Genomic DNA, 16,555 nt, shown 5'->3' on the forward strand with positions numbered 1-16,555 from the left:
TCCAGTTACATAATACTTTGACATCACATAAGATAAGGCAGCAGCCAGTATTTCCCGCCATTCCAGTCCCTGGTTGAATTTAAACTGTGTTTGTGGCTGGTCTTCCTTTCATTACATGAAGTATCTTTTTAATTCCGTTAAGTTTGTACATTTGACATGACTAAGTGTACAGAATTTAAACAAATATATCATAATGGAGTTGTCTGCCAGGCTTTTTAGTCATGAAAACTAATATAGTAATAAGTAATAGCTCAATTTATCTCAGTGCTCATTGTATATGGCTTGTGATTGAAGGAAGGCAGAGAAATGAACCCCAATGTTCCACCTCAATACTCACATTACCAGGTTTTTATTTAATTTGTATCAATAGTGTTCAACAGCAGATGATAATGTTATCAGAATTTCGATTAAACAGAAATGTCAGGACAATTATTCAACTAATCAAAACTTATTATACATATTTATCCGAGTATTATGTGCAAAATTAAGTTTTCATTGTAGCAGGTTGGTGTGCCGCTCCACGGAGAGGAGATAGCTCAGTGTTCTAAAGATCAGATACCTCAACAGATGTTTCCAAATCATAAAGGTCCTATGAAAGTATGCTTGAAAAGACCAGGTTTGTCTTAACAATAGATAGTAAAATGTCTACTAGTACCACATAGTTATTTCTAGGCTTTAGTAAAACAAGTTTTTAGGAAAACAAATTTTTTTAAATTTTGTTTAAAAAAAAACAATTTAGCAAATGTAATATATAAAACAAAACTAACAACTTTTGTTTTATTAATGCTACAGATGTAATTTGTACTTATTGTTAATATAAGTTACGAAGAGTAAATGGGATTTACAGTGGTACAGCACACTAAAATTAATAATGATGATATTTTTGCAGATGGAAGCATGGTTGAACAGACACATCTCAGTGTGTCCCATACTAAAGATGGAAAATTTGTCATTAATGCGAATGGAAATCCTCAAGTGAGTTGGCTTTTCTTTGGTCAATAATGAGAGATAGGGAATTGATTAAAAGTCAAATTATTTATCACATTAATATGAACAATGTTGTCTTTATTATTATGCACTTTCTGCTTATATATTAGTATATTGTTACAGTTCAATCATTTCCTAGAATCTTGGTATTAAGAGGAAATTCATAAAATGTTACATCCACATTCCACAGGGAAGTCAATGGCTGCAGGGAAATGGACAGCAGATCCGCGCCATTCTGATAGACAACAAACAAGGGGGTGGTCTCCCATCAACAGTACAATTACCGTCCGGTGCGCGTATTGTCTCATCAAACTCATCACCACATCCAGCGCCAGCTGGGAATGTGCGAATTCAGCAACATCAAGTGAGGCAGAGCACGTCCCCTGGAGCCGCATCTGGACAGAGAATAGTGCCGAAAGGAAGGGGTCAGATGAATCACACTCAACAAAGGTTCCTTATTTACCTTATATGCAACAAAATCATCACGTTATTAATCATATGACCATAATTGTTTTATCTAGGATCAAACTATCGTTATTTTGTTCGTCTTAATTGCCATCACATTGTCGTGAACATTATTCCAACTGTTCCTTCTATCTCAGGCCTACCATGTCCCGTCAAGTTTCCGCCTCTAAATCCTCCAAACAGCATGGTGGACATGCAACTATGCAGCCAGCTCGTCCGCCCACTATGCGACCCACCCACCCCAATTCCACGCAGTCCAGTGTGCGCCACATGCAGCCAGCCGCACAGCCCGCCCAACATTATAATCAGGAGATGATACAACCTCCACCAGCTCCGGGTCCTAGGTCTGGCTACACTCCTCAGCAGATGCACAGTGCTCCAGGTAAAAGGATGTGCACGCTATCAGACCCCTCCCTCTCTCACCATCACCCCTCCTCTCCCTCCATCACCCCTCTCCCACCCTCCCCTCGCCACCCCTCTTCCCATTTTCCATCACCCACCTGGCCTCATTTCTCTGATTATTCCCGTAATCTACCCTTCTTCAGTTCTCCTTTCCCCATCTACATCAGGTAGTAATTACAGCAATATTCTCTGCAGGATCCTCCTCAGACCACCAAGACGCTTCCGAATACAACAAACAGCAAAGATCCGTTCCTCAATATAAAGGTGGCCAAACCCCCTCAACTCAATTTAAAAGGGAACCGACCACTTCAACTCAATACAAGAGCGGACAGACCCCATCTGCTCAGTATAAAAGTGGACAGACTCCCTCTACTCCTCAGATCCAGAATAACACTCCCTCCAGACAGGCCCCCTCCACAACTCCTGCCCGGTGGAGTAACAACTCTGTTATCAACGGTATCTCTTCCATGAGCAATGGTACTGCTTCAGGTAACTCAGTGAAGAATTTGTTAACTTTCTTGTTAATTTTCTTGGATGGATCTCAAGGTATTAGACATTAATTTATTATATCATATTAGTTATTAATTGAATTGCATTTGTTTAATTAAAGAGCCTATAATAAACACTAACTTTTGTTTCTCCTCACCAGTTAACGTTTTAATGATCATGTGACACGTGTTTTAGGTTCTCGTAAAAGAGTATCTCCTGTACAATTCGACGCTAAACCTACCCCAACCACCACTACTGATAGAAAGAGACCTAGACGGAGCTCGGAGAGGGGCGGAAAAGGGTTGAGACACTTTTCTAGCAAGGTAAGACATTCTTCTAGCAGAGCGAGACTTTTCTAGTTTTCTAGCAAGGTGAAATATTCTTGTAGCAAAGCGAGACTTTTCTAGTTTTCTAGCAAGATGAGACACTTTTCTATAATCTAGGTGAGGCCCGACCCTTTTCTAGCGAGATGAGATAATTTCTTGCTTTTAGCGTTGTTCTTCCATTCCTCCATAGTAACAGCAAGCCTACTATTAGAGCATATACGCCCCTTTTTTTAATTGGAAAAGGAATCGTAATACAAAATATTTGTGGAAGACGAGATATTTGCCGAAGACGATTTACACAAAGTATGTATTTTGTAAGCTCCTGCTAATAAAACATTTCGTATCATTTATATGTTTCAAGAACCCCCTCTAAATTTGAGTGCGAAATTGTGACAATTGTGATAAATAAATAAGATTTAAAATTTCTTTACCAGCGAGTGAAAGACTTTTCTAGCACTGTGAACGACATGACATGACGTCACACCACATGACATGACGTCACCACATGACATGACGTCACACCACATGACATGACGTCACACAACATGACATGACGTCACACCACATGACATGACAACACACAACTATAACGTGTTTTTTTTTCAGGTGTGTGAGAAGGTGAAGTCTAAAGGAGTCACAACATATCTGGAAGTTTCAGAAGAGTTGGTCGAGGAATTCTCACATCACAGTATTGTAAATTCAACCCCCAGCAGCGCCAACGTTAGTGGAAACTTGTGTGATTTTTTATTTAATTTTACAGCGTATTTTTTGACTGTCAATAAATAATCTTTAACAATTCATTTTTACTTTTAATGAAGTCGATTTTCCGTAAAACATAACATATTTAATTGTTATATTAACATCACGTCACATACCACGTGACATGACGTCACATACCACGTGACATGACGTCATACCACGTGACATGACGTCATATTATTTCCAGTCGTTTGACGTGAAGAACATCAGAAGGCGGGTGTATGATGCGCTTAACGTTCTGTGTGCTATGAACATTATCAGTAAAGATAAGAAAGAGATACGCTGGATAGGACTCCCTACTAACTCGTTACAGGAGTGTCGGCAATTAGAGGTGATTAGAAGTTAATTATATGTAATTAGATGTGATTAATGATTATAAGAAATTAAAAGCAATTAGAAGTTGGCTTAATTTTTAGTTAAAATTGTTGATTACGTACTTGTTCTGGATAACTAATTGTGAGTTGATACTTTTTATCTAAAATTTAAATGACTGTCAGTAGTTGAATGGTAATTGGAAAACCCCGTTGAACGCTGTTTGGTACATACACATAACATTGCAAACATTACAAAATAACAATAGATTTATAAATAACTTAATTTAAAGAAGGAAGGCTTCATTGCAGTCTGCGCTGATATGTTGTGTCCTTTATTTTTGTGTATTCATTTGCGTCAGCCAACCAACTCAAGCACCCTTGTTTAACTTTTAACTTTTCTTATAATTTCACTTGTAACATTTCCTTATTTCACTTGTAACATTTCCTTATTTCACTTGTAACATTTCCTCATTTCACTTGTAACATTTCCTTATTTCACTTGTAACATTTTCTCATTTCACTTGTAACATTTCCTTATTTCACTTGTAACATTTCCTCATTTCACTTGTAACATTTCCTTATTTCACTTGTAACATTTCACTTGTAACATTTCCTTATTTCACTTGTAACATTTCCTCATTTCACTTGTAACATTTCCTCATTTCACTTGTAACATTTTCTTATTTCACTTGTAACTTATTTTCCAGAAATACAAACAAGAGATACAGCAGAGGATAAAAGAGAAGAAAAAGAAAGCCCAGGAGTTTATGTTGCAGCTAATAGCTTACAGAACTTTAATTCAGAGGAACAGAGAAATGGAGGAGAAAACTGGGCCTCTCCCTGAAAACGCAACTATTCAGGTTAATAATTTAAAATATGGGGGGGGGGGGCAACCATATTAAAGTATATCCCCGGGTCAAAATCGGAAAAAATCCTACATTTTAATATACTTTAATATACCTACAATTAGAAGATTTATATTCTTCGTTAAGATTTACACGATGAACTATATTTTTCAATCAGATTCGCAAGATAAGCCTGTTTTAGGACTAGTACCTGAATTTCCATCCAGATTGGTCAAAAATTGGCTGAGCTATGAGCTTACAAAAATATGCCCATATTTGGGCATACGCTTTTGCCCAAATTCGCTTTTGCCCAAATTCGATAAAATTTCAATATTTTTTAATGAGACTAACTCTATGTGAAAGATATAACTCAGTGTTTGTTGAATATAGTGGATACTAAGTAAAAAGACCTCCATGAACAAAATTGGGAAAATTGCTCATAATATCTCGGTTCGGAATACTAGCCAAAATGACTTCATTAAAATTGAAATAACTCCATCAGTTTTCAATATTTTTTCAAGAACTTTTTGGAATCGATTAAGAATTGCATTTCAAGCTTATTTTGGGCAACAATTTTTGATGTAGGCCTTCAAGGAGATAGGGATATATTAAAGTATATTAAAGTATATTAAAGTATATCCCCGGGTCAAAATCGGGAAAAATCCTACATTTTAATATACTTTAATATGGTTGCCCCCCCCCCCCCCCCCCCCCCCCCCCCCAAATATTAATTAAATAGTTATTCGTGGATTATAATGATTAACCAATAATTATGTAGATAAGACTAATTAAACCCGAATATGGGCACAATGCATATTTTGTCTGGTTTAGCTATTCATGTTAATTAATTTTAATATTAGTTGCTTTATTAAAAAGTGTTTGTCCCCTTACATATCTCTATGTACTCTAATTAGCTCTATTGAAATTCAATGTAAGATCTATATTCGACTATATCTGACCAGTTACCACTTACCACTACAACAACGTCGCCACTACACTTACACATTATGTACATTTAGTCATTGTTAGTAATTGTACACATTATTCTGACCTGTTTTCTATATAAAGCTCAGCTATTTTTGGTGCGCGGTAATTTTTGGCAAGAGCTCAACTATTGAAATCACACGTGATATCTCAAATCATGTGACATGTGATATCTCAAATCACGTGACATGTGACATGTGATATCTCCTGCAGGTACCCTTTCTAGTACTGAGCACTGGGCCTGACACACAAATAGGACTGGAGGTAGCAGATGATAGGTGAGGGTGTAATTCAAGATAACTTGGAGTAAATTAATGTCATGAAACTTGCTTGAACTTGCCTGAACTTGCTTCGGGACAAGCTGCTCCGTTCATCATGTTGTATATTTAATAATATGATAATTAAGAGGAGGAATTATATTCTCTTTCTTATACTGTTAACTGTTGATCAGTTACGTATTCTGATATTCTGCACCGAATTACTAAAATTGGTTAAATAACCTTAGCATAAACCACAATAGCCCCATTTCTCCATTTTGTAACTTAAAAGTATTCAGTTTATGAGTGAAATACAACATATATGTTTTACACAGTCAGTAATGCTATGTACATATACGACCTACACGTTTTTGTCACTAAGAATCCTCTAAAATGTGATAACTATCACAGGACCGAATACGAGTTCAGATTTAACGAGTTTTTTGAGATCCATGATGAGATTGGTATTTTGAAGAAGATGGGATTTTGCTACGGTATTGACACTGGTATGTGGAACTGATGTCTGAATGTTTTGTTTTAACTGTTCTAATAATGTTTCGGTGAAATTGAATGGCTTGTTAAAATAGGTACTTCAAGTGAAATTAATTGGTTGATTCAGGTGAGTTCACCCCAGAAGGCCTAGCCAAGGCTGAGAGCCTGCTACCCAAATCTGCAAAACCTTTCCTGAAAGAACTATTTCCTCGTAAATCCGAAACGTGAGTCTTGCATAACTTGTCCTGTAATTTGTGTTTAATAGAATGCAGGGTTTAGATCCAGCTTACATATTTGTAGGCACGCGCATTCCCAGATTTTTGACGACGGAATTATCAACACTATGCGACCGAACATTTCGTTATTTGCTGGTAAAACTGACTGATTCGTGTCCGATTACATCGCTTCAGTGAAAAGTTGGATCTTAATCATCGTATTTTGTTCTTATCTGGGGTTTATCGTGAAGAAATATTTTAGCGGAACTTTCAAAACAAATCCAAGGCAAGGTCTTCCTAAAATGCTGACAATTTAAGCTTAAAGTCATGAAAAGGACCCGACTGCCGTAGATTTTGGCGCCGCGCGCGCATTACGCGCGCTGCATATAATCTGTGGACCAAAATAGCAGAGCAGTTGGCGGTAAGCTATTGGCTGGTTTTCAAGTGAGCGTGTGTGTATACATTATCATTGCAATGTATAGTGTTAATTGTGCACTAAGCTACATATCATGTGCACAGAGCGTCATTGTATCATGTAACATGTAGTCTATTTCGTGGAGGTTATTCGTACTACTGTAGGGTTGACGAAGAACAGAAACCGCTGGAAATAGTCGAACACCCTCAACAAATATCTGTCAAGTACGAACCTCAAGTAAGTTTGGTTCTTTAAGAATAATCTCATCTGTTTGAGAACCTAAATCTAAGCCGCGCGGAAATTGCTCAAGTTTAGTACTGTCCACCGCTCCTATTTACTCGTCCCATCTCTGTAGCAGTGGCGTAACGAAGGGCCCTGCTAACCCCGCTGTGCAGGGGGCGCCCAGGCAACGTTACGCCACTGCTCTGTAGGATGTAGATCTCCTCACTTCTCTTTTCCAGATTACATGACCATGTTATTCAGGAACTGACGGAGGTTCAAAAGCAAGCTCTAGAGACCTACTCTTTTGATGCTCCGACTTACAGCTCCGGATATCCTTCTTACAAAGGGTGAGTGTCTTAATTTTTATTATTCCTCGCAGTATCAAGTAAACGTGTTCTGATAAGTTTTGTAAGGGATATTGTAAGATAATCATAGCGCTTAAAGTTTAAAAACTGAGAAGGTAATAGGTAAGAACGTGTGCTCGGCCAGCCGTCCGTCTTGTAGCATGTTAGTTTGTGGTTAGGTTATACAAGTTTCTAATCGCGTGGTGTTATTATTTAACATGTTGCGGTAGCAATATTAGGTGTAAGATCACATCATTTGATCGTTGGCGATCATATTATAATACGCCGCGATGTTTGTCCAGGAGATGTTCACTATGAAACATTATGCCAACAATTTGCCTTGCTTTACTGCTTTGAAATTTTAATTTAATTGACTCTAGAAAGGGGTCTACGAAAATAGTGATAATCCCCTACGGCTGAAGTCGTAAAACATCTGAGTTATTTTTGTTTCTTTCACGAACACTTTGGTCAGTTCATTTCAGTTTCTAACACTCCAAGTTGCTAACTCTCCAACTACTCCAGGCAGCACTCAGTTGTTAACAGTAACCCCGAACAAGCTCCCCTCCATTCCTCATCCTTCAACTCTGCGCAAGTGCACGGTGTAGCCGCACATCTTCAACACGGCACTACATCAGTCCACGTGCAACACAGCGCTTCAACAGCGCACGTGCAACACGCCACTTCAACCACGCACGTGCAACACGCCACTTCAACCACGCACGTGCAACACGCCACTTCAACCACGCACGTGCTGAATGTTGCAGATAAGTCGCGGGATACAGCCGCTGCGAACACTCTTCTTAGTCTAACCACCGTTAATCAATGATCACGTGATATCCTTCTCCCCTCTTGTTATTTAATTACAACCTTCATGTTATGCTTATTTCAGACGTTTTGATGTTTCTTCTGGTATTATATTGTAGCTTAAAGTATTGTGTGACTGATTGAGGAATAAGATGAGATTATCACGTCAAATTGTTGTAAAAATACGAATTATGTTCATCCCGCATTTAAATTTAATTGTAAAGCTAGATTCTTTGTGATTTAAAGTTACTGAAATCCAATTCAGCTCTTAATAATGGAGACACCTAAAAAACCATGTCTTTATTTACTTTCTTAATGGATAATTAATTAATATAACGATGGAATAGTACTACTTGTGAGTGAAATCGATTACATATTATGATTAGAAATATTAAATAATATGTTGTATGCCGACATAACACGTGACGTGACGTCACACCACGTGATATTACGTCACGCACGGCGTGATGTGATGTACCTTTTCAGTGATATGTTGTATGCGTGAATTGATACTGTTGCGAATATTTTAGCGTTTGCTATATTTATTTTATCGATGATCAGAAATGAGATAATTCTTTCGATTACACAATTAATTATAACCAAGTCGGCACAGATACACCAGGTCTAAAATAGCCATAAAAAATTGATAATTTGAATTTTGGGTCGCCGAGTATTTAGAAATTCTACAGCGCACCAAATCATCCTCTAAATTCATTGATTAACCTAATTTATAGGGGAAACTGTACGTGTAATAACAGGGGCATTTTGAAATGGAAGAAATTGCTTTTGCGTCTGCTTGCATTCTGTAGGTTTGGGGGGTCGGCACTGAAAGGGTCAGTTTTAAATCTGGATGTTATTCACAGGGATGGTACCAACTTGAAAATTTGTGCAAAGAATTCCCGCCATTTGTGGAAAGAATTCCCGCCACTCTTCACTTTTTTCATGACCCTCTAAATACCTGTCTCTTCCTCCCCATCTGAACTTTCCTCTCTACACCTTCTGTTTCATTCTGTAACACCCACCTACCCTCTCTTTAACACCCTCTGTAAGTGTAACACCCTCTCTTTAACACCTTCCTCCCCGTAAGTCAAAGTTGGGGGGGGGGGGGCCAACCATATTAAAGTATATTAAAGTATATCCCCGGGTCAAAATCGGAAAAAATCCTACATTTTAATATACTTTAATATACCTACAATTAGAAGATTTATATTCTTCGTTAAGATTTACATGATGAACTATATTTTTCACTCAGATTCGCAAGATAAGCCTGTTTTAGGACTAGTACATGAATTTCCATCCAGATTGGTCAAAAATTGGCTGAGCTATGAGCTTTAAAAAATATGCCCATATTTGGGCATACGCTTTTGCCCAAATTCGCTTTTGCCCAAATTCGATAAAATTTCAATATTTTTTAATGAGACTAACTCTATGTGAAAGATATAACTCAGTGTTAGTTGAATATAGTGGATACTAAGTAAAAAGACCTCCATGAACAAAATTGGGAAAATTGCACATACGGGTATATGGCCCCCAGAATATAGGTGGCCCCCAAAATATAGGTCATGTTAGTGGATACATTTCTAACCAAGATAAGCGATACTAATGGGATCTGTTACTGCTAGGTTGGAGTAAAACATGTAACTTATGTTTCTGGATAAAAATTTTGGACCTACATGAGGTATTTTGGTATATTTGGTCATGACAGCGAAAGATTTAAGGCTGGGGGTTCACCCTGAATTTTTTGTGAAACTTGGTTTCGAGATAGCAGTTGACCAACAAACTAGGACCGGTGACCGAACTTTTTAGGGGGTCCCGGACCCCAACCGCCAAACGGTGCCCGCGGGGCAGCCACGCCCATATTTGGTCCAAATTAGGCCCAATTTAGCCAAATACCCTGAACATGCCCAAAACCCAGATTTTAGGTGCTCTACTTGTAGCTAGTGGTCCCCTGAACTCGTATATGAATTTTCATCAAGATTGGACAAAAAATGACTGAGTTATGAGCCAAAAACCATATGACCATGTTTGGGCATACGCACCAAATTTGATCGATTTTGGCCCATAAATTGGTCAAATATCAATATTTTTGAATGAAACCAACTTTATATGGAAGATAAGCCTATACTACAGATTCTCTATGATTATCAGCTCAATATCTACCTAACTGTGGATTCTGTGTTCAAATAGTTGCAAAAAATGAACAAAATCGCCCATATCTCAGTTCGCGATATTTGCAAAACTGACTTCGCTCAAAACAATAGAACTCAATAGGGTTTCAATATTTTTTCATGAAATTTTCAGAATCAACGTAGAATCGCCTCATGACCTTAAGTTTTGTATTGGAATTTTGAGTTAGGCCTTTAAAAAAATTTGGCGGCCAAATTCTGAAATTTGCCGGGCATATCTTCCATATAAAGTTGGTTTCATTCAAAAATATTGATATTTGACCAATTTATGGGCCAAAATCGATCAAATTTGGTGCGTATGCCCAAATATGGTCATATGGTTTTTGGCTCATAACTCAGTCATTTTTTGTCCAATCTTGATGAAAATTCATATACGAGTTCAGGGGACCACTAGCTACAAGTAGAGCACCTAAAATCTGGGTTTTGGGCATGTTCAGGGTATTTGGCTAAATTGGGCCTAATTTGGATCAAATATGGGCGTGGCTGCCCCGCAGGCACCGTTTGGCGGTTGGGGTCCGGGACCCCCTCAGAAGTTCGGTCACCGGTCCTAGTTTGTTGGTCAACTGCTATCTCGAAACTAAGTTTCACAAAAAAATCAGGGTGAACCCCCCCCCCTTAAACGATGATTTCATTTTCTAGAGGGGTAAATATGGCGAAAAATTGTCATGACAAAAATCTGTCCAACACATGCCATTAAGACTACTGGTATGAGTATAAGTATTATTTTAAGCTATCTTTTCATCGAGACATCTGCAAACTGACAATTTGGAAAAAAGTTATGGCCACCACAATTTTACGGGCCCCCAGAATATAGGTCTATACGACCCCCAGAATATAGGTTGGTCAAAAACCCTGAACATGCCCAAAACCATGCTTTGGGATGCTCTACTTGTAGCTACTAGTCTCCTGAACCCACATATCAAGTTTTATCAAAATTGGATAAAAATTGGCCGAGTTATGGGATAAAAACAAAAACCATATGCCCATATTTGGGCATACGCACCAAATTTGATCGATTTTGGTCCATAAATTGGTCAAATATCAATATTTTTGAATGAAACCAACTTTATATGGAAGGTAAGCATATATTACACATTCTCTATGATTATCAGCTCAATATCTACCTAACTGTGGATTCTGTGTTCAAATAATCGCAAAAAATGAACAAAATCGCCCATATCTCAAACTGACTTCGCTCAAAACAATAGAACTCAATAGGGTTTCAATATTTTCACATGAAATTTTCAGAATCAACGTAGAATTGTCTCATGACCTTAAGTTTTGGGACAGAATTTTGAGTTTGGCCTTTAAAAAAATTTGGCGGCCAAAAATGTCTGATTTACAGTCATTGAGGTGCACATTGTATTGATACAGATAAAAACAGCCCCCCTCAATCATATCTAGGGACACTCCTTCAATCTTATTTAAGTATTTAGTTAAGATCCCTACTAAATGAGTGCATGAAAGCTTTTAAACAAGTAAAATTAAAGATTTTACTCATCACGGGTATATGGCCCCCAGAATATAGGTTTTAAAAAAAAATAGCGACCAAGATTCTGCATTTTCTCTGTCACCCTGAGCATTAAGGAATGTGGGGTAGTGATGAGAAACAGTTAAAGAACATATGCTGAAGAGATGGCATCATCAAAATGTATGAAGGTGGAGTATTTGAGGACGATTTTTGCATACCTATATTCTGGGGGCCGTAGTTTTTGATTTTTTGCTATTAAGTATACTCTAAACCATTTCAATTTAGTATCTGGAGCCATTGGCATCATCAATACAGTCTCAGCAACATATTCTGACTGCATATAACTGTCTGTGACAATTTTAGAACAACTTAGGAACAGATGTTTGGACCTATATTCTGGGGGCCCTGTTAAAAAATGGTATTTTTACAGGTGAAAAAAAAGTACACTTAAAAACCTAATAATTATTTTCAACTACCCAAGGGCCAAGAAACATTTAAAGGGTTATTATGTACATATTTACAGCCCTAAACATGCTTAGAAGTAGTTTTAACACCTGTTTCTAAGTGCTCAAAAAACGACCTATATTCTGGGGGCCATATACCCGTAATATCTCGGTTCGGAATACTAGCCAAAATGACTTCATTAAAATTGAAATAACTCCATCAGTTTTCAATATTTTTTCAAGAACTTTTTGGAATCGATTAAGAATTGCATTTCAAGCTTATTTTGGGCAACAATTTTTGATGTAGGCCTCCAAGGAGATAGGGATATATTAAAGTATATTAAAGTATATTAAAGTATATCCCCGGGTCAAAATCGGGAAAAATCCTACATTTTAATATACTTTAATATGGTTGGCCCCCCCCCCCCCCCCCCCCCCCCCCCCCCAAAGTTTAACATCCACCTTCCCTGTTATAAGTGTAACACCCTCCTACCCTCTCTTTAACACGCTCCTCTCTGTAAGTGTAACACCCTCTCTTTAACACCTTCCTCTCTGTAAGTGTAACACCCTCTCTTTAACACCTTCCTTTCTGTAAGTCAAAGTGTAACATCCACCTTCCCTGTTATAAGTGTAACACCCTCCTACCCTCTCTTTAACACGCTCCTCTCTGTAAGTGTAACACCCTCTCTTTAACACCTTCCTCTCTGTAAGTCAAAGTATAATATCCACCTTCCCTGATTTAAGTGTAACACCCTCCTACCCTCTCTTTAACACGCTCCTCTCTGTAAGTGTAACACCCTCTCTTTAACACCTTCCTTTCTGCAAGTCAAATTGTAACATCCACCCTCCCTATTATAAGTGTAACACCCTCCTACCCTCTCTTTAACACGCTCCTCTCTGTAAGTGTAACACCCTCTCTTTAACACCTTCCTCCCCGTAAGACGTAAGTGTAACATCCACCCTACTTCCTATAAGTGTAACGCCCTCCCCGACCCACCCTTCTTCCTTTACGTGTAACGCCCTGACCAACCCTCCTCCCTGTTATAAGTGTTACATCCTCCCATGACCCACCCTCCTTCCTTTAAGTGTAACGCCCTCTCTCTGACACACTTTCCCCTCACAATATATTAATTTAAGTAAGTACTCCTGCACATTCTCTAACGAGCGTGCAAGCCCAACAAGATATTATTAAACAACTGTGAGGCTCGTTAAAAACATCTTGATCTATTTTAAACTTAAATGATGGATTAAAAAGTAGACCGCTCTACGTAAACCAATAACGTTTAGCCTCTTCAATGTTGATTATTTTGTGCAGTATGCATATCTCTGTTTGAAAACCTCCCCTGTTTACTGCAGATACCAACAATGCCTGTGTTGTTGGTTTTACTCCTGTTTTCTACCCTGCTGAGCTTTTCTCTTCTGGCAAACACTATGTTACAGTCACTCAGAACTTCTAAGGTACTCCACTTTTAAAGTTTCAGATCCACGTTATATGAGGAGCGCAATAGCTTGAGCTACAAAATTATCAATACAATTAGTGAATGTTCGTTAAATCTTTTGGCATTTAGCAAACGGTTATCAAAGTCCATATTTAACTTAAAGTTGTGATAGCATCAAACATCGTTGAACTTCAATTAAGTCAAATTAAAGATCTTTCAGAATCTGATCAAGATCTACCCACTTAAAGATGGAGATCTTTACTTCCGACCTCACGACTATAAACCTGAATACCGCGGGAGATACCTCTTAACACAAGATGACTTGTTTAGTTGGTCTGCACAAAGTCTGACGTCACAGAATAATTATATCGACCTGCACGAGAAACAGTTGCAGAGTTCGGATGATAGCAACTTTGTTGTTCAGATGGTGCGGTTGTTGGAGCAGGATGATGTGTTGTCGTATGGGGTGTGGTTTTGATGTTAATAGTACTCAGTGGACTTTATGGAACGATAGATAATAGATATCGCACTTTTTTAATTAAATTTATTCATTTCTGTCATTTAATTGGTATTGTGATTTCAAGGAAAATCTGCTTCTTGGAATTGCTGTACATATTATACTCAATACTGAGTATTTTGAGGTTTGATCTAATTTTAAGCGATACTGGCCTAGCTTGGTAACCTTTTCATTACTGTTAATGTGAATAAATGGGCTATGCAACGTACTTTAGTACTGCTACGGCCTGGACATTGTTAATCAATCCTTAGTTTTGAATACAAACCATCAGTATCTATTCTTGTATCATGGCAGACAACCTAGCATGAAATGCAAGACCAAAGAAGGCTGTGTTACTTATACATCATCATGGTTTGAATTAATTAAAAAATCCAGGTCAGGACAGCCTAATACAATAAATTAGGGAGGGGTTCATAAATTCCTCAAGTAAGATCACCGGATATCAATGCTGATGTGAATTGTGATGATCTCAAGCACAGATTATATCCTAATTAAAAATCAGGCAACTTGCCAGTGAAAAGTTATCTGGACCAATCACTGCGCTCGTTTTCAACCACGGTTAAGTGCAAGGCCCCAGTGCTTGTTCTTTAATAAATAATGAGCCACAGCCCAGGTGATGGAACCTTGGAATCACCTACAAAATAAATACTACAATTCATAAACCACATGGTTCTTTGAATCTTGTGCCAAAGTTTAACATTGCAGCACTGTGTCCATAACTGTTAAGTGCACTGGTTGTGGACGGTGCCACGTCAACAAGATCCTGATAGTACCATTTATCTAGGATACAAGAAAAAGTAGGAACTTGATAGAGCATGTTCAGGAAGTCCCTCTTGTAAAATACGCAACACAGGACCCCTTCGTAGCGCTATGATGTCATACCACGCGCACCAGGCGCGCTAAAATTTGACTAACAGCGCGGGAAAATGATTTGAGTTGTGACCGCGCGCTACATAAATTCTAACATAAGGGCCTGTCACTGGCAATAATTAAGGACCCTCCCTCATAAAAGACGTATGTAGTTTCTGCGGTTTGGGATCAAATTTTCAACAATAAGGAGAGTCACAGTATTTCTGCAGAATGATCACATTGGCATCTCTATCACTTGACGGGAGTGTGAAGTCTGTCCTTTGTGCAGATCGCGTTTGACCATCCTTCGATAATTCCGACTTCTATAATAAGTGGAGTCTTATCTCTAATAATAACGATCTTAGCTGAGAAAGCTGAATTTTCTTAATGACACAAACAATAGACAAATGATTACGATCAGATAAAAAGTTTCAAATTTGAAGTCAAATTGAAGATTATAAAAATGTAATTTGTTAAACACTAATAAAAAGTACAAAGTATCTTAACAACTATCAAAATCCACTCACCCTCTCAATGTCCGTGACATTATGATATCATATATACTACATATATTACGAGTGACATTATTGATCCACAATAAAGACTCCTACTTCCAATCACAGTTCACCATTATACATCATCTTACAAATAACACAGACGATCAACACTGCGTTTCATTAAGCTCAAACTCAATTAAAATCACATCGCCTCCCCCTTTTTAGCCTAGCTCTCTAGCTAGCTTCATCCTATGATGTCACCCTTGACCCTACATATTCTACTACTCACATATCACGTTTACTTCCAATATAGAGCCATCATGACCGCAGTGAAGTACCTTGTCAAGCAGCACATCATGGACCAGCAATTGACAATAGCAAGAAGCACTAAAAATGTCCGCTCAGAGCATTCTTAGCGGTACATATGGTAGAGGCGTTACTGGATACATGTAGTGCAAATCAATCCTCAGAAAATATACATGTCACATATATGTAGAAACATAATGCTGCATATATTCTCTCAAGGAGAGAGCTTGGAGAGCCACACCAAATATTTTGTAGTAGAAAGCTTGTTGTTTTCTACAGACTTATTGTTTTCTACAGACTAAGTGTTATGATGCACTGCACAGGGATTTGTTCGGCTAGGTCGTGCTTCGGTTAGGGTGGCACACAGTGATGGTAATACTTTAATCATTTAACTTTCCAATATTTAGCCTGATTAACACATTTCTGTCGTGGTGGCACGCCCAACCACGTCTTTCTAAACTTCTCAACAAAGCTTCCGAGATATTTTTCAAACGGATCAAAACAGAAAAACTTACCCATAAAAGATG

The 16,555-nt window shown here is 38.1% G+C and overlaps 1 protein-coding gene across 2 annotated transcripts; it reads left to right on the forward strand.

Annotated features, from left to right (window-relative positions):
* Window positions 1-227: 227 nt before the first annotated feature.
* On the forward strand, window positions 228-8,884 carry LOC134825178 (uncharacterized). Of its 2 annotated transcripts, none has more exons than XM_063837328.1 (16): window positions 228-345; window positions 502-616; window positions 890-975; window positions 1,178-1,437; window positions 1,590-1,834; window positions 2,050-2,343; window positions 2,539-2,666; window positions 3,276-3,389; window positions 3,616-3,759; window positions 4,450-4,602; window positions 5,785-5,849; window positions 6,240-6,334; window positions 6,448-6,544; window positions 7,115-7,187; window positions 7,434-7,519; window positions 8,039-8,884. In XM_063837328.1, the coding sequence occupies exons 1-16, from the start codon at window positions 307-309 to the stop codon at window positions 8,340-8,342; spliced, it is 2,298 nt and encodes a 765-aa protein (XP_063693398.1). In that variant the 5' UTR covers window positions 228-306; the 3' UTR covers window positions 8,343-8,884. The 2 variants fall into 2 exon arrangements, with proteins under 2 accessions (XP_063693398.1, XP_063693399.1); XM_063837329.1 differs by having other exon boundaries at window positions 255-345; window positions 505-616.
* Window positions 8,885-16,555: the final 7,671 nt, after the last annotated feature.

The sequence above is a fragment of the Bolinopsis microptera genome, chromosome 13, assembly GCF_026151205.1.
Source record: "Bolinopsis microptera isolate Bmic1 chromosome 13, MBARI_Bmic_1.0, whole genome shotgun sequence".
NCBI lineage: Eukaryota > Metazoa > Ctenophora > Tentaculata > Lobata > Bolinopsidae > Bolinopsis > Bolinopsis microptera.

What these genes read in the sequence shown, in the direction of transcription:
- LOC134825178 (XM_063837328.1), top strand. Translation starts at nt 307, where the DNA reads ATGAACCCCAATGTTCCACCTCAATACTCACATTACCAG. An exon ending in GCAGATGCACAGTGCTCCAG is followed by an intron (nt 1,835 to 2,049) that starts GTAAAAGGATGT and finishes TATTCTCTGCAG; the next exon opens with GATCCTCCTCAGACCACCAA. An exon ending in TGAGACACTTTTCTAGCAAG is followed by an intron (nt 2,667 to 3,275) that starts GTAAGACATTCT and finishes TTTTTTTTTCAG; the next exon opens with GTGTGTGAGAAGGTGAAGTC.